The sequence below is a fragment of the Mesoplodon densirostris genome, chromosome 3 (genome assembly GCF_025265405.1).
Source record: "Mesoplodon densirostris isolate mMesDen1 chromosome 3, mMesDen1 primary haplotype, whole genome shotgun sequence".
NCBI classification, from domain to species: Eukaryota; Metazoa; Chordata; class Mammalia; order Artiodactyla; family Ziphiidae; genus Mesoplodon; species Mesoplodon densirostris.
In genome coordinates this window covers 54,932,667-54,955,575 of record NC_082663.1, presented here as the reverse complement: position 1 = coordinate 54,955,575, position 22,909 = coordinate 54,932,667, and the positions used below count along the sequence as shown (strand labels likewise).

Genomic DNA, 22,909 nt, shown 5'->3' with positions numbered 1-22,909 from the left:
ACTGTGTCCGTTTTTCTGACTCCCCTCTCCCCATTCCATCCGTGAGCCTCACAGAATAAGCATCTTTTTATTCCCCCTTAAAGAAACTTTATGGCTAAGTTACTTTTGAAGTAAAACACTTCAAAAGTATAGATCAAGGTATGAGGTATTTTTTTTTACCATCAAATATACAAGATGTTTGCCCACCTAATTCCTTGCTTGTCTTCTTTCTTTTATGTCCCTGAGATTCTCATCAGCCTCTGTTTCTAGCCAGCTATGCAAACAGAATAAGCATCTTGCTGCACTGACTGAGGGTCTCATGTGCAGACTGCTTGGTTATTGGGTATAAGTGGTCCCATAACAAAACCCAACTCCTCCAAAGAAACAACCACCCGTCTCAACAGTAGAAGGAAAACTGGCTTACACGGTACCTTATGGGTGGTGATTTAAGACATCGTTGAGGGTAAGTTTGACCATCTGACTATTTAATAGGTTCGCTTACTTGTAACTCTGAGTTAGATGCAACTCCACAAGGCATGCCTTTGTACCCACAACAGAGAACATGCTCCCTTACAGTGTTCTGACAGCCATCAAAGGACGCCACCGAAACCCAGCAGAGGATGTGAAGGCTACAGGTGAAGCAAGAAGGATGTGCTGTACAGCCATGCACTAAGGAGGGGTCTGAGACATCTGATCTCAGTTCTGAGGAGCCCATCGCCCAAGCTCAAGCAGTGGGGCCATGGAGAGAGTCTAGTGGCACAAAATGCCCATCATCGCTGCCTGGCTGGGCCAGGCCTGGGACTCCAAGCACCAGCAGTCACTTCTCAATGTGGTGGGTGATGCCTGGACGGCAGGGCCACGCCCAGGGCCTTACCTGACAAGGTGGAGCTGCTGATGGTGCTGGCCGGAGTGCTGACCTCGGGCTCCTCCTGAGCACTCTCTGCAGGGGGGGCGGCTGGCTTTTCCCGCTGCTCATGCAGCTCTCTGGGGTGGGGAGCGGGCTCATCTTGTTCTGCCTCTGCTGAAATAGCCAGTTTGGGAAGCAGGCCAGAACCGACTTTATGTCTGTTGCTTTCAGTATCCGAAGAGTTGGATGTGGATAACTGTTGCCTTAATTAAAAATAAAAAACAAAGTCATGCATCTGTACATACTATGAAACTGTGTTCAAGGTGAATTTTGGAAGAAACCAGGTGAAAATGGAACTGAGGTAGCCTAACCAAGACATGTCGAGGGCAGTGATTCTTACAGTGTGGTGCCTAGACCGACAGAATCAGCATCCCAGGGAACTTGTTAGAAATGCACATTCTCAGCCCCTATCCCAGATCTCCTGGGTCAGCAATCTGCTTGTATAGGCCCTCCAGAAGATTCGGATGCACACTCACATTTAAGAGCCACTGTCTTAGTAGCTGCTGTTTATGATATTTGTTAACAAGAATTTCACATACATTTCAGAATACTCTGAACTCCAGCTTAATGTTTCCGTGGATGGCAAAGTTGTGTTTTTGGTTTTGTCCCCAGGGTCTTCCTTCTCTTCTCCTGGATTCTGAGTACCTCGATCTATACTGCTGAAAACCTGCAAGACAAATAGTCAGTGCTTATTAATATCTTCTTGAAAGGAATTGTCAGAATAAAAAACCAAACAAATCCTGGCAGAACAACCTGAGACTATGACTGAAGTTTGAATTGGGACCGTGTATTCAAAAGGTACTTTCCAATGCTGTTTACTTGAGTCCTGAGGTGAGTGGTCAATGTACAATTTTTTCCTTTTGGAGTGGGGAGCTATGAATTCATCACCCTCTCACCGTATCTCACTATGGACTTTGTATCTGCAAACAAAATCCATAGATGCATTGCGGTTTCTAGGCCTGGGATCGATGCACATGTTACATTACTTTTTAACCATGAAGTCAATCAGAAAAAGAAAATCACAGAGAAAAAGATTTAATGGCCCCCAGTCAGGGGCAGGAAGGAGAAAAATGAATTGGAATTGAGGGCGAAGAGAAGAATAAATTACCTGTTTCAAGACATGTTGGGGGGAGATGCAGTGCATATTTGGTTAGGAGTCAGAGGTACTTACTTGTTTGGCTTATAAATCTCACATACAGACAGGCAGTTTCATATGTTGGTACCAGGATTTCTGAAGGGGATCATAGCTTAGGCAAACTGAGAGCTCTGCTGTACCACAGGGAAGATGGAAGCTAAAATAGGGAGCTGAGAGCCCAGCCCAGGAAGCGCTCACTACTGCCCAACCCAGCCACTTGCTGCTCTCATGGGAATGGACCTTAGACCTCCTATAATCTCCTGGGATTTGGAGGAAGGTGGGTAAAGAACAGGAGACAGTGGGCAGGGAACAGTTTAGGGGCTGGCTTTGATGGGCCAGAGAACAAGTACTGGGAAAGCCCGCACTCTGTGTTATCAAAGCTTCTGTCCCGGCTCTGGGCCAGACCTGCACCTCCCCTCCAGGGAAATCCCTACCTCTCCATGTCCTTCCTGTAAATGGGGAGGGCAGTGCCGGCCAATTTGCAGACGCACCCTGGGCAGTTACTCAGAAAAAGATACGGAACACTTTAAAGTCACTCAGTGCTATAGAAAAGCTACACAATAATCATGCAAACTGCCATGGCAACAGAAAATACATCGCTACTGAAAATAGCAAAAGGAAGGTAGGATGCCCTCTAGGTTCATTTCTATCTTCCTAGGGCCCTGCCCCCATCTCAGGACTATCAGGTGTGTCTTCGTTTTGTTTGTCTTTTAAATCTTACCACTACCAGTGAAAAAGCATCTTTCTCCGATGTCGATTTTATCTTCTACCATTTCCAAAATTCTAGCTTGGCTTCCTACTGCCCCTTTAATATAATAACTCACACTTTCTATCATCGGTTAAGAGACTTTCTCATTCCGCAATCAACTGTCCCCAAGTGTCTGGGCTTATGTCAAGGACCAAGCTTTCTCCTTTGTGTTGTGTTCCATGGGATACTAGAAGAGGGCCCTGCACACAATGAGCTCAACGTTCTTCACTATAAGATGAAAGAAATGGAAGGATGCCTCCAAGGCCCAGCAGCACTGAGCTAGACCAGGGTCAGCATGTAAATGGTATCAGGTACTCCAATAATGACTATGAATGCAAGTCTCTGCCTCCAAGCAAAAAGATACTAATCTTTGGATCATGAAACAGAGAAATATACCCCTGCAGGGCGGTAGGGACTCTGGATTATCAAGATGGGGTCATTACCCCCCCCAAAAAAAATCTCAAGCCCCAAAACACTGCATGGGGTTTTTACAATTCTGTGCAGCTGTTTAAGGCACCAACTATCTGACCAGTAGGAGATTCTCCCAGAGACCTTCTATGTTTATGCCATATTTTACTTACTTTAGAAAACCTATGTGAACATGAGGAAAACTGCCTTATTTCCACACTAAAGTCTTCGTCATTTGTGTCATCTTCTTCCTCAGTCTCCATATGATGGTACTTCTCTGACCGCGCTGCAGGGAAATGTTTGGAAACAGTTCCAGTTATTCAGAATTTCAGTTTTTAATTTAGATATTTTAATTATGAGTTTTAATATCAAAGCAGCATTATGTTTCAGAAGCCATGCGTTCAAGACTGGAAGGTACTATCAAAAGTAGAGCTGAGGGCTTCCCTGATGGCACAGTGGTTGAGAGTCCACCTGCCGATGCAGGGGACACGGGTTCGTGCCCCGGTCCGGGAGGATCCCACATGCCGTGGAGCGGCTGGGCCCGTGAGCCATGGCCGCTGAGCCTGCGCGTCCGGAGCCTGTGCTCCGCAACGGGAGAGGCCGCAACGGTGAGAGGCCCGTGTACAGCAAAAAAAAAAAAAAAAAAAAAAAAAAAAAACGTAGAGCTGATTTTCTACAAAGTAAAGGCCAAATAATGTTTTATGTCAGATAATGCACGTACTATCAAAATAACTTGTGTCATCTTCGGATTCCAGTTGGGGAATGAATTCTGCCTTCTGTCTCAGCAAACTGTTCCAGTCTAAGGAACGGAAGAATCGATGCTGTTTGACTTCATACGCACCACCTTGGGGAAGGGAGAGGAGGGGAAGGACAGAGGGAAACGTGTTAAATGATCCTCCCAGCAAAGGTAAGAACCAGTTTCAAAGAACAACCAAAAAAAAAAAAGAAATACAAAAAAAAGTTCTATCAAGAGAGAACTAAAGAAGTCAGAGAAATCTTTTTCATTCTACAACCAAAACCTCCAAAAATTCTTCCATAATTTATCAGCAGGAGATTTGATTTTGCTAACAGCAGTTGCTACGGTACAGTTTTTCTTTGTTAATTCTTCCATGACTTCCTCCATTTTTCAAAGGTTAATGATGTGGCCACTTAAAATCCCACTGTGATGAACCTGGGGACGTGGACACACACTGGCCCAAAGCAGACTTGCTCATTACAAACCCCAAAAAACCTAAGAAGGTGCAAAATGTGTTCACAGCAATATTTCCTCTGGAGGTAAGGTTTTAATAAAGATGAATTTTCCCTAAATAGTATATAATGGTTAACATTTTATTGGATTGCTCATTAGCATTGGTAGGAATTATATTCTGTGGATTACAGATTCTTAAGTAAGAATATTACTCAGCCATAATAAGAAATGAAATTGAGTTATTTGTAGTGAGGTGTATGGACCTAGAGACTGTCATACAGAGTGAAGTAAGTCAGAAAGAGAAAAACAAATACTGTATGCTAACACATATATATGGAATCTAAAAAAAAAAAAAAAAAAAAGGTTCTGAAGAACCTAGGAGCAGGACAGGAATAAAGACGCAGATGTAGAGAATGGACTGGAGGACACGGGGAGGGGGAAGGGTAAGCTGGGACAAAGTGAGAGAGTGGCATGGACATATACACACTACCAAATGTAAACTAGATAGCTAGTGGGAAGCAGCTGCATAGCACAGGGAGGTCAGCTCGGTGCTTAGTGACCACCTAGAGGGGTGGGATAGGGAGGGTGGGAGGAAGACACAAGAGGGAGGAGATATGGGGATATACGTGTATGTATAGCTGATTCACTTTGTTATACAGCAGAAACTAACACAACGTCGTAAAAGCAATTATACTCCAGTAAAGATGTTAAAAATAAATAAATTAAAATAAATTCAAGAAAGGAGAAAAAAAAGAAACTGGCAAACCTGTTTGATAGATTTATAATGCATGTGATGAACATCAATCACAATCCCTAAGTTTTAGGCTTCTTTTTGCCAAGTTAGCATTACAGCACAGTTCAGTGAAACAATATTTTTAATTCACTTCATGATTTTAAAGAGAGATTTTGGAAGGGCAGGCCCCATCAAAATATTACACTATCCCTCATGTAAAGAGAAGAAGGTACACATTTTATTAAATCCCAGCATGAAAATCAGACCCCCGCCCTGCCACCAACATGCACACTATTGATGGGGGAGATAAGGAAGAATCAATCTTCAAACAATTCCAGAAAGAGAGATTTCTTGCAAGACTGGTGCCGGGGTCTAATCAGCCTCCCTACCAGGAGATGCCCCTCGATGTGTGTTGCAAATGCCTCTTTAATACAGTTGTCACTCATGCTTCTCATCCTGTCCTCAGTGGGGTACGAAAGGAATAGGATGAGAAATTGCATCTGAATGAAAAATGGGCTTGGATCTTGGGGCTGGGGAACTGTCTGTAAGGTTCAAAGACGTGGCTCTGTCCCCACTGGGCCCCTTGAGCATAAGGGGCAGGCTGGCTAGAGCTCTAAACCCAGCCAGGGGAAACCAGTGTTCTGAAGACAATGGAACAGAGAGAAAAAAAACAAAGTGGAAAAATCATCCTCCAAAAGGGAGAATGGGTTCTTTACAAAGCATTTGATTAGAATCTTCATATAGAATTCCAGCCAGGCTTTTTCCGTGTTTATAGCACAATACTCAAGTCTGATGTTGATCCCAACAGCAATAGCATTAGCAGCTGTGATTTGAGGGCCAACTTTGACTAGTATTACCCTAGATGCGAGAGGAAATTGCTTCTTTTAATTAAACCACTGAAAGTAACCCCACGAAGTAGGTATTGTCGACTCCATTTCTGGATGGGGAAAGTAAATAAGCAGTAAAGCACACTGGACCAAGATTACTAGGTGAGTAAGGGTTAGAGGGGCTGAGTTGAGGTCTGTCTAAAAACACTCAATGCCACAGCGCCACAGGCCACATAAGGGGGAGGCATATTTCAGTTTGGATTCTACCGTGCCATCTTTCTCGCATCAGTTTACAAATGGATTCTCGACTGCCGATCCTGGGGAACACAGCCAAACAGCCAATTCCCCAGCACCTCTGCCCAGTCCAACCCCAGTCCTCCATGTATCCTGGTTCTCGTCTATCCCAATCAACATCCTCAAACACAGCTGCCAGGGACATTTTCTTCCAGTGATCTTCTGTTGGAGAAGTTAAAAGGGCTTAAATATTTATCTATCCAACTCCCTCACTGTGCCAGTGACACTGAGGTCCAAAGAGTCAAGCCCTACTTAGTGGCCCACCATGCACTATCCAGCGATGACTATGACTCCAGCTGCCACAGCAAAGGACAGCTCTGACATGCCCAGGTTGCTCAACTTTACCCAGAAAAGCAGAGTTCTCTAGACCCAAAAGCTCGAAAGACACTTCCAGACAATATCCCGAGTTTTTGCTCCCCGACCTGCTAACCTTTGGGACCCACCCACATCGGTGAGAGCGTTCCCTTCCTCTCTGTGATGAGTACCAAATGGGTCCTCCCCAAGGAGCCCCAGCCCACTGCCGACCCAGTGCACAGTTCTCACCCTTTGGCCTCTGTGCCCCACTGAGAAGCAGGTGCTTCTCACTGGGTCATGTTTCTCATGCACTTTTGGAGAGATGGGGAGCAAAAGAATGAAATGGACACACTGGGGAAAAATGAACTCTGGGCTAAACCGTTGGTATAATATAGATGATGGCTTTACAAGCCAAATGCAAATCATCAGACACAGGAGCTCATGCAAGTGTCAGCTCTCACTGTAAGAATTCACCAGGAAGGGAAGGGAAAGCGACAATTTCTTGAGCTCCTATTATGCACTAGGTTAACGTACCAGATACCTTCATAAACATGCCTGCACTCAATCCTCACAATAATCCCTCGAGGTGTGTAACATGCCCATTTCCATAGATTAGGAAACTGAGACTCTGGGCAATAAAGAAAGGACTCACGACCTCCCAGCTGGCTCATGGGTGGGAGTCAGTCACATCTGAGCAGCTCTCAAGGCCAGTGAGCCTGGCTGCCCCTCAATACTCTGCAAGTTCAACAGTCGAGTTCAAGTACGACAAGGTCCCAAATTGCAAGTTATGCTTTGGCACTAATGTTCTCCTTTGAGTTTTCCTCTCCCTTCATAGAAGGTTCTTAAACATCCACTATGTTCTTCACACTCCTTTTCTCAGTCTCTCTAGTCTCTCGGGCAAATGCGCACTTGCACATTTTCACGGTGCATTATTTTGCCCGCTAAATATGCATTAAATCCAAAATGCTGTCATTGGAAGCAGCATGGCAAGCCTGCGAGATTCTCAGCCTCATTCTCCGGGCCCTACTGGGACCTGTCCTGTTGGACCTGCCTGTTTGACAAGCTCTCCTTGACAATGCTAAGAGCTTGGGCAGGGTCTTTTAAATGTCTCTTCTGAGCTTCTGCTAGAAGATTTGTTTCTCAATCTGTCAAACCCTGGAAAGACCAAAAGCAGCAGTCAAGCAGAAAATGTGCAGAGAAAACTTGCAGCGTATAATATATAAACATGGATGTACTGACCACCATCATAGCCCTTGTCTTGTTAAGTAAAGCCGAATCAAGTGTCCACATATTCTTAAAGAGGACAGAAATGGGCAAGATACTAAGGAGGAAAACTCTCCAAAGTGACACACGAACACTGAAGGGAACTCTTTAGGGGGTGTGCTGATTCCAATATATTTTTAGCCCTACCTTAGGACAACACTCTCCTGGGACAGCTGATTAGGATATACAAATAGATACTTGTATTGTTGTAGGACAATCTTAAAATGCCACTGTTTCTCATATCTGGCTCAAGTGAGTAAAATCACCCGGCAAAACTCTGCCCCACACAGAGCCTTGACACCCATTCTTGGACAGCTCCTCTTATCGCTTGAACTATAAAGCAAATCTAACCGCAGGTCACAGATGGTGGGAAATAACCAGTTTGCTAGTCACTTCAGACAAAAGGAAAACCAAATAGGGCGACAAGAAATATAAAGGATTCTGTCCAAAGAGTTCAGTCAGCCCAGAAGTAGGGGCACCACCACAATTTCTGCATCTCATATGTCCAAAGGGGAAAGCCAGAGATTATATATGCAGAAAAGTAAACATGATAAGACTGCAGCAGTGTCACATCTGGTCCTAAGAGCCAGAGTCCATGATCTTTGATCCTCACAAAAATCCTGGGGTATAGTGCTGTCAGCTCCATTTTATAGATGAGGAAGGAAGGCACACAAGCGAAAACACCCTGCTCATGGTCACACAGCTGAGACTGAAACTCAGGCAATCTGCCTCTGGAGTTTATCCCTTTAAGTCCCATGATATTGCCTTTCCTAGTTAAAGGCCCACTCGTCCATTGAAAAAGGCAAAAAACACATGGTGTTCCAGGATGAAACTCAAAGCAGTTTTGCCAACTGAGTCCTGATTTTAAAAATTCTTGGGAATTCCCTAGCGGTCCAGTGGTTAGGATATGAGCTTTCACTGTTGTGGACCTGGGTCCGATCCCTCACTGGGGAACTAATAGACCACAAGCTGCATGGCACGGCCAAAAAAAAAAAAAAAAAAAAAACACCCCAAAACGTCTTGGATTCTCTAATGCAGGGTCTTCAAGAGTTTTCTGTCAAGAGCCAGAGTGTAAATGTTTTAGGCCTTGTGGGCCATGCAGTTGTTCATGACTATTCGAATCTGCCAGAGTAGCATGAAGGCAGCCATAGACAGTATGTGACTGAACAGCATAACTGTGTTTCAATAAAACTTTATTTACAGAATAAAGGTTGGGCCCAGGGGTTTTAATGCATCATCATAACCTCTAGGTAGCACAGCATTCCATACTTAAGCAAGAACAGAGCTCTCCAACTGGGGAAGCTGTGAGTAAAAGTGGAGAACAATGTAAGATATATATTTGGAGCTGTTGCAGATGATTTTGGCCTTGGAAAAACTGGGTGAGAGAATGATCTCCTCAGTATTTTCTGATCTTTCTAGCAAAACGAGGTAGAATGAAATAGCTCAGAGTAAACAACCCATGAAGTCAACAATTTTCACTGATGAAAATTTTTATCGATACAGTGTACGTGTGTGGTGTGTGTTGTATGTGTGTGTGCAAGTGTGTATGTTATATGTGTTTATTATTTAGTCTCATCTAGATAAAATCACATATTGGGGTTGGCTAGAACTCTGTATTGGGATCTCTAAGTCTGTCTATTCAGAATATAAGGAAGAAAAGGAAAAAGAGCTGGCAAAACCAAAAAACTGGTAGCAGAACAGTCTGGAAAAATAATCAGCAAGAAATAAATCTACTATCTCCTTAATCTTGAAAGTCAATGTTTTTTAATCCTCTTTCTTGGGCCATGGTGCTGATCAACCCCAGGCACTCATTTCCAATAATTAGTTCAAGTACTGATAACCTGTTTCAAAGCCTGCAGATAGTAACTGCTGGGTCAAATCCTTCTAGGAATATATATATTTTACAACCCCAAACAAACAAACAAAAAAACCTCCACATCCCTAATCCTCGGTTTCAAATTGTAAAGATCCATGCTTTTCAGGACAGAAGAGCTACATGTGCCCTTGAGGTTTTCTTCCAGAGAAATTTTATTTACTGAAACAAGTTAAGAATAATTTCTGCTTTGCAAAAAAGAAGAAAAACAACAACAAAAAAAGACAAACAACAGCCACCAACCCTCTTAGCGTACATACTATTCTGAATCAGGAAAAAAAAATCCAAAATATTATTGTTATAACATATTGTAGTCATAGTCTACATCAACCAACAGTTGTTTCCTATTAAAAAAAAACACACAAACACAAACCTCTGAGTGCTCCACATTGACATTATTTCCTGCATCTTAGCAAAATTAAAACGTATGTGCTCTAACCTGTTCCCAGTCTCTCCAGGGGATTCTGCCTGAGAAGCAAGGTAATCAGATCCTGGGCATCGGGTGGTGGCGCCTCATCCTTTTCAGGCCAGTTGATCTCATCTAAAAGGAAGAAAAGTAGTTTACGACTTCACTGCTGAAAGGCTGGTCCACATCCCAACAGCATGGACATCACCCGGGAGTTTGTTAGAAATGCAGAATTTCAGGCCCCACCCCAGACCTGCTGACTCAGAATCTGCATTTTTAACAAGACCTTCAGTCGATTCCTAGGCCCAGTCAAGTCTGAGAAGCACTGCTGCACAAGATATGAATAGCACAGCTGTCAACAAGGCAGGGAGAGAACACTTCAATGAGCAGTACCTCTCATCTGCCTTTTTGATTCGCTTTTCTTTGGTAGAATTGGGTCACTACTAATTGGTCCTCTAGTTATTAAGAGGGCTCAATATAGTGGAAACTCTGAAATTCTGATGTCACCCATCCAGGGATCATGGGGAGTCAGGGTTTCTCTTCTACCATCATCCTCAACTGAGAACCTGGCCACAGCCCCAGGGTTCTTCAGCTCCAAGAAGCAAAAAATAATTTTGTAAAAATAACCATTTCCAGAGACAAAGGAAAGGTCAAAATGCTAAGACTGAAGAAGAAGAAGAAGAAGAAGAAAAAAAAAAAGCCAAGGAACTGTAGTCATGGAAGTACTTAAAATCTGTCATAAATATTAGAATATGTTCTACATTCTAAAGGAGTTTGCCTGAAGATAGGTGTGCATGCTTGTGTGCATGGGCATGCAATAAAAACATGAGTTATTTCTGCATGTGCTTGCCTCTAGCTTCCTCTGCTGCAGTTTAAATCTGATTTGGAAAATAAAACATGAATATGCATCTGAGCCATAAGGCATCGACAGAACACAGCCAGCATTTGCTGCTTGTGTTAATTAAACAGTTGATTCCTTTTGCCATTCATCCTTGGTGTATCAGAAAACAGCCTAGTTATAAATCCATAAAGAGTTTAGATATTGTATAAAAGGGTTATACACTGCAGGCAACTCACAAATCTACTTTGTTAAAGTTTACAAATATGCCTGGCTTGCAAAGTCAATGGTGGAAAATAATGCTGTGATTAAGAGGCTCCTCATACCAAAAGGAATTGTCCCCCTATTTCCACTGTTGGACACTCTAAGCACAGTCCAGAATGGACCAGAGGTAGGTGATGAAGATGTGAGTGATGACTGACAAACTTTGAGGAAGAGAGGCCTTTTCGATCTCTGCTCCAGGGAAATTTATAAAAACAGCAGGTAGGGTAGTAATAAAGCCTATTTAATTATCATTTAGTTTTGCCACAAGCCACACAACAATAGTTAGGGTCAGCTTGCAGGTTAAGATCTAAAGGTTATTGAATTTAAATGAAAGATGAACAGCTGTTAAGAAATAACATTACACCATAACAACTACCAATGAAATCATTAACAATCTGTGGATTAAATTCGCTTCCTCCCCATTCTCATTATTTATTATTTGGTAGACATTTGTTTTAGGGTTTATTACATTTTTGTTAATTTCTTCACTGTGCCAATAGCCATTTTTCCCATTTGTGTAAATGTTACCCACGTTAACCTTTTCTTCCCTGGTGCAACTTTCCTACTATGGAAAGGAAGACTGGACAGCAGTGAAATCATTTGCAAATCCCACACCAATTTCTTTTGCAGAAAAAGTACACCATAAAAATTGGTCACATTGCTAGTACATTTCCAAATTCCATGTTAACAAAACTTCCTCAGATCAATTCCCAACACAAATTGCTCTCCTGAGATTGTGAAAGTCAGTTATGTGCTATGATGAGTGAGTTCTTTTAATCTGTTGGCTAAACCATTTGATATAGGTTAACATTTTAGTAAAAACAGTGATACTCCCCAGAATTACATTAAATAGCTGCTGCCCAATAGTGGCTTAGAGATAACTGCTGACAATATTTACCACTGATGACTTGTCCAAATAGCTCCTCTGGAGTGTCCCCAAAGAACGGCACGCATCCAACCAGAAATTCATAGAGGATGATCCCCATGGCCCACCAGTCTACGGGCTTCCCATAGCCCTGCCTCAGAATCACTTCTGGTGCAATGTATTCAGGTGTGCCACAGACCTAAAAGATGATTGCAATATTAGAATAATTAGAATATTAGACATGAAGTAAAATGAGCAAGATGGCTAAATATCAATTATTTTGCCTAGAGTGCACCTGCTCAACCACATGGAACCACATGGACAAAGAACTTAAGAACAGTGATTCTAAGTTGGTATTTATCATACCAAAAGCAATGAATTACTTAAAATACCAAAAAAAGCAAAGTTTAAAATGCTGCTCTAATGTGAAACTGTGTGTAATGTCTAATTTCAAATTTGAGTAGTTTTACTTACTTTACAAGGACATTTGTAAACCTTGGATTTAAAATAATACTGCATTTTTTCGTCTGACACTATCAGAGAGAGTTTTAGTATTTATATGACTGAAATAGATTCACATCCTGGTTACTTCATAAAAGCCTGACAGTTGAGATGTGTTCACCTTAAGTAACTGTACAATGAACAGATTGTGGGCACATGGTAATGAGGCATGCTTAAAGGGAAATGGGCCATGGCTCGGAGTTTGGCACCTGTGATTGTACAACGCATCATGAGTTTCATGAGGGCTCTCCTGAGACTCCCGAATTCCTTACGAAAACAGTTTTTCCATTTGTCTCTCTCACACTCTCACTTGTGTACAGTTAGATCGTTTGTCTTACTAATAGACCATAATGTCGGGGGAGGAATGTGGAGGGACCGACATTTCAAAGAGGCCCAGGGAGAAAAATGGAAGCAATTTGCGCTTTATTAAACGTAAGGCTTATATAGACATCTAAAGCCCCAGCACTAATGTCAAGATGGCCTAGGCAAGCTGATTCTGAATTCCACTGTCAACACTGCACTTTGTATTTCTCTCTGGAACCAAACAGCACGCGAGCTTACCTGTTTGTCCAGGAACTCTCGAGCATCCTTCTCAATATGACCCTCATAAAGATTGGTAGTCATGCTCATTAGTCCCACCTTGGATAATCCAAAATCTGTCAGCTTTATGTGCCCCATGGAGGTGACCAACAAACTGTGAAGCAGAAGGACATATATTACAACACTCACTTTGAAGCTCATTTTTTGTTTTTACTTTTCTCCCTCCCACTGTGAATTGATAAGACTATGTAATACATAGGTATCAATCGTATCACAAAACCCAGCCTGCAAAGAGATGAAGTCACACAAAGATGCTAAATATGTGTATCTGGCGGCTGAGAGTAATCCACAAGGGAAGGCCAGAGACCGGGCTCAGCCCATCCCCCTTGGAGCAGTCACATACAGCATCATTTACAACTTGAAGCTCTCAGAAAAATTCAAGTATGGAACTCTGACACCTTTCCCTTTCCAGAATAAGAAAAGAGTTGAGAAAGGGCTACTGATAATCCCACGTCACACATCAGCAACTAACATAAGCAACCAATCTGTGATTCAAATGAGACAAAAGATAAAGAACTTGGAAGAAAAATGTAGCATTGTTTCAGATTTCAACTTCTGGCTCGAACTTAAGTGTCTGCTCACTAAGCACAAGACCTACGTGTCTTATACATGCAAAGAATTCACATTTGAGAGCTTTATGAATTTACAGTTAATTTTTTTTCACTTTAAGTGGCAAAGAACATTTTAATTATTTAAAACATTAAAGGAGTAGAGGAGTTAAAAAACATAAAGCTATTGGAAGGGTACAGGCCAAATTCTAACGGCTCTCTTCATTGGGAAGGTTGTGAATGAAGTTTTTTCTTTATGTACTTCCCAGATTTTCCGTAATGAGCATAAGTTAATTTTATAAAATTTTGGCACACTTAAAATCGTTACATATTAATAAGAAATACTTCTAGGGGCTTCCCTGGTGGTGCAGTGGTTGAGAGTCCGCCTGCTGATGCAGGGGACACGGGTTCGTGCCCCGCTTCGGGAGGATCCCACGTGCCGCAGAGCGGCTGAGCCCGTGAGCCATGGCCGCTGAGCCTGTGCGTCTGGAGCCTGTGCTCCGCAACGGGAGAGGCCACAACAGTGAGAGGCCCGCGTACCACAACAAAAAAAAAAAAAAAAAAAAAAAAGAAATACTTCTAGAGGTGTCTCAGATTAGTGGAGAAGGCATGGAACATTTAATAAATGGTGTCAAGGTGAATACCTAGTCATTTGGGTAAAAATAGTCTATCTGTATCTCAAATCAGACACCAAAATGAACTCCACATAGACTAAAAATTAAATAAAAAATTAAATTGTGAATAAAATAGAATAGAATATCAAGGATATCATCTTGGGGGAGAAAAAATTATTTAAGTATCATTCTAAATGCAGAAACTATCCAGAAAACAACTCATAGCATTCTATGTACCTATTATTTACATAATAAAAAAACTAAAAAAAAATTAACTAACCCTGGCTTAATACTCTTTTTTTGTTTCTTTGTTTCTTATAAGCTGCTGTTGTAAACAGCATAGCCTTTAAAAAGATTATACAAAAATCATCATGTATACTGCTAAAAACAACTCATTTGGGAACATTACGGGAGAATTTTAAAATGTACAAAGCAGCATTAAAAGAAAACATCTTTACAGACAAACATTTTTGTATTGTGTGAAAAAAAAGACGTATTTCATCCGTGTACATACTTGTCTGGTTTCAAATCCCTATGTACAATTCCATAATTATGTAGATATTCCAAGGCCAGGACTGTCTCAGCAAAGTACATCCTGGCCATATCAACAGGGAGAGGACCCATGTTCTTCATTAAGGTAGCACAGTCACCTCCTGTAAAACACACAAAAAAAGACTTAGCAGGTATAGTATCAGCTGGGATTAAAGATCGCCAGTTTAGATTGCAGAATTTCAAAGTAGAATGGTCTCTATCCATAGACATAGTCGATCATGTTCATAAGTGGAGACTGTGTTAGGTAATCATGTTTCTACTTATGATGTGGTGTGGAGAAAATATAGACTTTTATTTAAGAAGCACTGCTCATGAGAGAGCAGATTTGGCCTGAAGTGAAACTAAATGATGAAGAACTGATGATGTGTTTTAGGAACAGTGTTACACTTTAAAATAAACCATTTTAAAACATGGATTCTGGAATCAGGCTGCCTGAGTTCAAATTCCAGCTCTGACTCTTACAGGTGGGGACATCTTAAGCAAGCTGGTCTTGGTTCTTTCAGCTGTAATATCAGAATATGAATAGTGTCATCCCTTTTATGGTGAGGATTAAATGAGGTAATCTGTGTAAAGAACTCAGGATGCTGTCAACACATATTAAACATGTGATAAACGTTAATTATTGTTGTTAAAATAACCATAACAAAAGTTAATAAAGCAAAGTACTGGTGTGGTGAAAAGAACAATGGGTGGAAATCAGGCAAGTTATGTTTTTGTGTTGTATCTACCACTAAATATCTAGTGAAACCCCTTCTCAGGTTTTAGTTCATTCATCTGCAAAATGAAAACGATATTTAACGGTTCTTCAAGTTATAAGTTTGCGGATTCTGTTTAAACAATCACAAGGGCTTAAATTAGATGCTTTGAAAATTGTTTTAGAGACTGGGATGGACATATATACACTAATATGTATAAAAGAGATAACTAATAAGAACCTGCTGTATAAAAAATAAATAAATTAAATTAAATTAAAAAAAAAAGAAAATTGTTTTGGCCCTTCCTTATCTATTCATTTTATTAGCTCTATTTATGTCAGTAAGTCATGGCTATGGAAACACTCAAAAATTTCATGTAAAATTGATGGAAATAAGATTACTTGGAGCATTTAAAAGGTAGACCACAAACTTCCAAAAGAAAAAAAAAGTTAGTTTTTTTAAATTAAACTATAGTTGATTTATAATATTGTGTTAGTTTCAGGTATACAGTTTCAGACTCTTTCCCATTATAGGTTATTACAAGATACTGAATATAGTTCCATGTGCTGTACACTAAATCCTTGTTGTTTATCTATTTTATACATAGTGGTATCTATCTGTTAATCCCATAGTCCTAATTTATCCCCCCCCTTTCCGCTTTATAACCATAAATTTGGTTTCTATGTCTGTGAATCTATTTCTCTTTTGTAAATAAGTTGATTTACATTATTTTTTTAGATTGGAAGTTAGATTTTCTTGAATGTACCTTTCTCCTAACTCACCTTTAACTTCATACCATATACCAAAAAGGATATATTTTTAATACTTTCCTTAAGAAGATCCATTGTAATGAATGTTTTTATGATATGTGATAAAAATAAGTAGGAAAAATCCCATCACGTATATTCTAACTTTAATGACCAATTGAGAGGAGGTACTTAGGATGAAAAGCTATTAAAAAGGGAAAACAACCTTTTTCCAAATAGCACTAATTTTCCCTTTGTTATAGTAGAGCTGGCACTTTACAAGCAATTATGAGAAGATAATGACTGGGAATACGGCCATCTAATTGCCTGGCCTTGGTTCCTACGTGGACACAACCGTTGTATGGCACAAGTACAGAAAGCGTCAGCTGCACAAATGAGCCAGTGGTTTCTGGGTACAGGTGTCATGTTCTCTGTGTCAGAGTGACTCACCTTCGACATATTCCATGACCATGCACAAGTGGCGCCTGGTCTCAAAGGAGCAATACATGCTGACAACAAAAGGGTTTTCTGCAAAAGTCAGGATATCCCGTTCCACAAAGGCCTGCTGGATCTGGTTTCGGAGGATGAGGTTCTGTTTATTAATCTTCTTCATGGCAAACCTCTGCCGCGATTCCTTATGCCGAACAAAATAGACTGCCCTGAAAAGGAGCACAAGAGTTGGGGTTCAAAGGAAGAGGGGATGTTTCTGGGTACAGTACACCACTTTTTTTTTTTATGGTCACATGATAGCCAGGATTCAGCCCACACAAGCTATGCTGGCAACTACAAACATTCCATTCCAGGCCAAAGTCCTTTGGCTAACTGATTTTTTAAAAAATTCTTTCAATAAAAGTTACAGGTCACACATAAGGCAAATTCATTTCACTGCTTCATTTCACTGAAGAAAATGGACAGTCTCCAGAGTGAGCTACTTTCCAATAGCTAGCTGTTGTTTTCAGTTTTTCTATAACAGAACAAAATCTGATCTATAAGTTAAAACAGGAAAACAATGAACAAAAGTACATACATATTCTGAGCTAGATCCTTTCTAGCATTAGGTATCTATTAGGCATTTTTTCACAACTGACTAAAGCAGTAATTTTCTATATGGTAGTCATGGGATCTACAAAAAGGGACCATAGACTATAGCTTCTTAAAGTAGCTGACTTCCAACTTGAGAGTAATTTACTTCCCATGAACTTTCTAGATAAATAAGAAGTATGTAATAGGTCATATGAGGCTGCCCTCCCTGCTACAAAGAGTAGCATATTTCTTCACTACAGACCTCGGCATGAGTTACACCTATGCCTGTTTCAACAGGAAATGCATTTCCCAACCTAAAAGGGGGTCCGGAGTACACTGCATTTCTGGTCCATGTGACCCACAGCTGAGGTGTCTGGCAACTTTACTGTAAAATGAGCAGGCTGCATGGAATTTCTGCCAGAAGCCTCATCCAAATACTCTACAGAACCAATTCTGTTTGGTAAAGACAATGGACTCCCTAAAGCTTCAAATGATGTAGAGAAAAGAAGTAATTCGGAGGAGGATCCTTCAAACCCCACCTGGAAATGATGAGCAACAAGGAAAATGTCTTGGACGGGCTCCTTTTCTCATAAGTTACTCCTCACTTATCTCATTATTAAGGGACAACAGGTTTGAACTCTCAGGTTAGGCAATTCTCAAATAATTAATAATTTACCTAAAGAGCTGTCATCATTAGAAGTGTGTAATAGGTTGTATGAGGCTGTCCTGAAACAAACGCAACGATCAACTAAGTAATAATTTACCTGAAAAGCTATCAATCATAGTAAAGTACATCCAGTAGTCTGTTTCCTAAATAAGGGGTTATCTGAGTGCATTTTTCACTAGGGATTTTCATTGCCTCCAAAAACTGAACTCAAAGGGGACTAGGACACCCTATATTCCTGTTGGACCAATATGTCAGAGTGATCCACTTACATAAATCTTAAGTATATTCAATCTCAGTTTAACCAATATTCACATTTTCCTCTTAAGCGTTCAACTAGGAATTCATCTTTCTTTGAAGTGTGTATGTCTTTCTCTTCTCATTGTATCCATCTTTTCCCTTCACTCACAAAATCACACATTTGTGGGGTCTCTGTTTAAACATTCTTTTTTTAAAAAATCTTTACTCCTTTTTCTCTCTCCTCTTTTCTCTGGCCTTCTAGTTCTTCCTTCCCTGTATAGTAAAAAGCTGTCTTAGCCACACTCCACATAACCAACTCGAGGAATAAGCTGGTACTCTTATTCCCACTGTACAACAAACTGACAAGGGAGCTGGCTGGCTGGATGCCTACTGCTTTCCACAGAGGCTAGGCACCCTCTTCAGGATTCCCAAACACTTGGGCTCCCACCAGCTGGGTTAATTTCTACACCTGTTCTTCTGGCTAGGCTTGATATCATGAGTGACTAATTTAAACAAATATTTAAACTGATGAAACACGAGTGTGAAAAGAGAAAGCACTGTTGTCCATAAGAAAACTGAGTGGAATGCTTGGGAAAGCACCGATAAATGTGAGTTACTAAATAAAATTCCTATTGATTTAGTATGAGTGAGAAGATTCCAAACGCTGAGAAAATAATAAAAATCTAGACAGACTGCTTCCAGTTCTTGCTTCACCTGTAAAAAAGCTAAAAGTGGGAAACAACACAGTACAATCAGCCCTACATAGCCACGGCTGCTGCACCCTCAGATTCAATCAACTGAGGACTGAAAAATATTAAAAACAAACAAAAAAATCCAGAAAATTGCATGAAGCAAAACTCAAATTCACCACACTGGCAACTATTGATATTTACGCAGCATTTACATTGTATTAGATATTATAAGTAATCTAGAGATGATTTAAAATATATGAGAGGATGCCATTTTATATAAGGGACATGAGTATCTGTGGATTTCGGTATCTGAGGGGGGTCCTGGAACCAATACCCCTCAGATACCAAGGAATGACTGTATAAGTATTGTTTATACTGGCTGTCTTATAAAGGGCTTACATCGAAAGGCTAGTCAATTTACAATATTTAGGTTAAATTAAATTTATAAATATTTAGGTTTACAAATACTTAGGTTAAATTAAAATGTTTAAAGTACATATCATTTTTTGGTGATTTCCTACTTCAACTTTTTCATTTACCAACTACTCATTCTTTCTGAATCAGATTAAAGGCTGTGACAATTTTTTTCTTTTTCCAATTACTGATTGGATAAAATCAAGATCCAAAGACACTTGAGCTTCTCCTAATCAGAAGCTGATAGCAGGACAGAGAGATTCAAAGGGAGCACAGAAAAGAACTTGGCCTCCCCTTACATATATGAGACAAGCATTGGCAGATATTGTCATGAAGAGGGATTCTTGAGATACAGAATCTGCTTTGTTTTGTTTTGTTTTTTTGTGGTACGCGGGCCTCTCACTGTCGTGGCCTCTCCCATTGCGGAGCACAGGCTCCAGACGCGCAGGCTCAGCGGCCATGGCTCACGGGCCCAACCGCTCCGCGGCATATGGGATCTTCCCGGACCAGGACACGAACCCGTGTCCCCTGCATCGGCAGGCGGACTCTCAACCACTGCGCCACCAGGGAAGCCCCAGAATCTGTTTTTTAAAATGAACTTTAGAATTGAAAATGTTCAAAGGAAAAAGCCAGTATCTTTATATGAGCACTTGCCTATTCTTGAGAGTCAACTGGAATACAGGTCACTTTCTATCACTTCTTTCAATATTTAATATTGAGTAAGTTTAGGGCTGAGGACCTCCAGACATATGATACTGTGAACTTCACTTTTAGACGATCAGTAGGCTGCCATTTTGATTTTCAACCAAGCTCCACCATTTCTTACATAAATAACTGTTCCTCAATATGTTTGAGAACAACAGGAAGTGAAGGAAAAAGAATAGGGTTGTACATGATTTTATGAAAGAACAAAAGAGAAAGATACCTCAGACCCAATTTGACCAGTACCTGCACTAGGTACTGTGTAAAAAGGCCTTCAATCTTTATTCTTAGATTTTCAATTCATAAAATTTGATTTGACTTTCTGTCTTCCCTTGCTATTGTACTTAAAATAATCAGGTAATCCTTAGGGAAATTTACCTAAACCAGTTGAAATTCATCCTATAGGTAGCTTGAGATACCATTTCCTCAGGAGAAACATATCTCGATCAAGTTGCAAAAGTCAACTAGACTTAATTAGAATTCCTTGTAGCTGCATTTTTGTTTGTTTTGTTTATGTTATGTTTTTACATTTCTGTACTGCTTTGGAAATATTATTTCTAATGCTGAAATGTGTTTATTTCGTAATACGTGTTGTCTCTCACATACTCCTTTCCTCCATTCTTACAAATTGCTGTTCTAAATCTACTCAAGTCAGCAGAGAGTGAGGCAGAGGGAGACAGAGAGGGGGAGGGAGAGGCTGAGAAAGAGAGAGAGACAAACAGGGAAACAGCGGGACAGACAGACATCTAACACTGCTAAGCAGAGCTGCAAACTGCCCAGGGTTATAAAACTAGATCGAACTGATTTGGCCCCCATTTCTCTGTTTTCTGGCCTCAAGGGTTGCTTTCTCTGAAAAGGCTTCTGTGTCTCTTTTCCTACACTGACCCGCCCTGTGAAATAGGAAGACCCAAGGGTGGGAGGTGATGCATGGGGAGGGGCAGCCAGCGGAGCGAAGCATCACTCCACTCATGCAGAACTCAGGCGGGGGAAGGGAGAAATGGAGTCGGAAGCAGGCAGGATCTAGAGCAGAATGAATCAGTCCTACTGGGAGTGTGAACATCTCATGCATATAAAATTATGCATGAATCTGAGAGCCTGATACATGAATCCCGGTGAGCAGATCCGCATGTGGGAAGGAGAGTGCAAGTGTTAGGGGGAAGCTGAGGGGAAAGGCTACCAAGAGGGAGCATCGTCAACTTGCACACCTTGTCTCTCAGGTACATGACCCTGTCCTTTGAGGGTTAAAAAAAGCAGAAGGGGAAGCAAGGCTAGAAAGCAATGTGAAGTGGGGAAGAAGCGTTGCGCCTCTCAAATTTAGCTCTCTTACTTTAGAACATTTTAGGTCAATCTTATTCTTCTATTTCGAAAACATTCGAAATTGTTATTTAAAAATCTAGGTGGAGGGCCTCCCTGGTGGCGCAAGTGGTTGAGGGTCCGCCTGCCGATGCAGGGGATGCGGGTTCGTGCCCCGGTCTGGGAGGATCCCATATGCCGCGGAGCGGCTGGGCCCGTGAGCCATGGCCGCTGAGCCTGCGCGTCCGGAGCCTGTGCTCCGCAACGGGGGAGGCCACAGCAGTGAGAGGCCCGCATACCGCAAAAAAAAAAAAAAAAAAAAAAAAAAAAAAAAATCTAGGTGGAAGCGCTCAACGGAAGAAAGATTTCTATACCCCAATTAAGATGGCTAAAAGTTATAAATGATATTAAAAGGGATAAAAGAGCTCTGCTTGCAGTCAGAGTATGTGTGACCAGAATGGGGAGCCTCTTTCTCCACATCTAAGTGGAAGTAACATCAACACCTCACAAGGGCTTGTGAGAAGACAACAAATAAAGAGAATAAAGAGACTAGTCCAGCGCCTGGCACACAGGAGCTGTTCGCTTTCTACAAAGTGCTAAGTTGGCATGAAGCGAGGTGCAACGTCCAGTCAGGATCTGAAACCTGTTAAACAGAGAAGGAAATTGAGTGCTTCTCAAATTGGCAAATTGGCTTTATATCATGAATTGTCACCAAGTAGGATGTTGAGAAAACCAGGACGTGTTATAGCTCTCTCGAATGAAAGGGTTAGTTTCCACTATAACCAGTATTTGAAAAGTCACAGAACCGGTGTCACTCTAAGTCACTGATGTGAGCGAGGGACTCGGTTACAGGGATGCCTAAGAAAGCCTCGAACGGCTCCAATTCATGGACCTACGTGATCCATCTGTTCAGCCAATTCACAGAAGCCCACTATCAGCATCCTGATCAGGTGGGCCAATGGGTGTAGCTCCATTCAAATTTTAAGTTAAAAATAATTAAATCGTAGAGGAAGTCTGTCAGAAATGTAATGAGAGATTAACTTGGAGAAGAGCAAAAGAGAAAAAAAAAGTTTTGGCTGATCGGCAGAGGCTCCCACAGGCAGCTTGTAAGCCCATTAATGACTTGGCCTGCGTCCTGGGTGTTTACTGATTCACAGCTTGTTTAACTTCTTGTATATTCCCAACCATTCCCCAAAGTGTGATATACCTCATCTACTATACAGTGGTTTAATTTGCACTACAAATGAGTTTACTCAACCAATTAGAACTCCAAATACTGCTAAGATATATGCCCAAATTTTATAAAAGTGGTGCTTCATAGACAATCCTATGCCAGAATTCCACCGGCAATAAAATTCAGCACTGCTCTCTCTCTCTCTCTCCCTCCCTCCCTCCCTCCCTCTCTCTTTCTCTCTTACTCCTCTTCCTCTTTCTCTTTCTCTGCTATGTGAGGACACAACAAGAAAGCAACCATCTGCAAGCCAAGAAGAGAGCTCTCACCAGAGCCCAACCACGCTGGCACCTTGACCCCAGACTTCCAGCCTCTAGAACTTACGTGGGCCTCTCACTGTTGTGGCCTCTCCCGTTGCGGAGCGCGGGCTC

At 41.3% G+C, this 22,909-nt stretch overlaps 1 protein-coding gene across 3 annotated transcripts in view; it reads right to left on the bottom strand.

Annotated features, from left to right (window-relative positions):
• The window catches only part of LOC132486164 (microtubule-associated serine/threonine-protein kinase 4-like), a 211,477-nt gene that overhangs the window by 23,368 nt on the left and 165,200 nt on the right, over nt 1-22,909 (bottom strand). For all 3 annotated transcript variants that reach the window (XM_060092980.1, XM_060092977.1, XM_060092978.1), the window contains 9 exons: nt 16,730-16,938; nt 14,801-14,939; nt 13,086-13,218; nt 12,057-12,222; nt 10,090-10,191; nt 3,899-4,021; nt 3,351-3,463; nt 1,426-1,553; nt 854-1,089 (listed from right to left, as the gene is read on the bottom strand). In XM_060092980.1, coding sequence (XP_059948963.1) covers nt 854-1,089; nt 1,426-1,553; nt 3,351-3,463; nt 3,899-4,021; nt 10,090-10,191; nt 12,057-12,222; nt 13,086-13,218; nt 14,801-14,939; nt 16,730-16,938 — 1,349 coding nt within the window. The remainder of the gene's footprint in view (nt 1-853; nt 1,090-1,425; nt 1,554-3,350; nt 3,464-3,898; nt 4,022-10,089; nt 10,192-12,056; nt 12,223-13,085; nt 13,219-14,800; nt 14,940-16,729; nt 16,939-22,909) is intronic.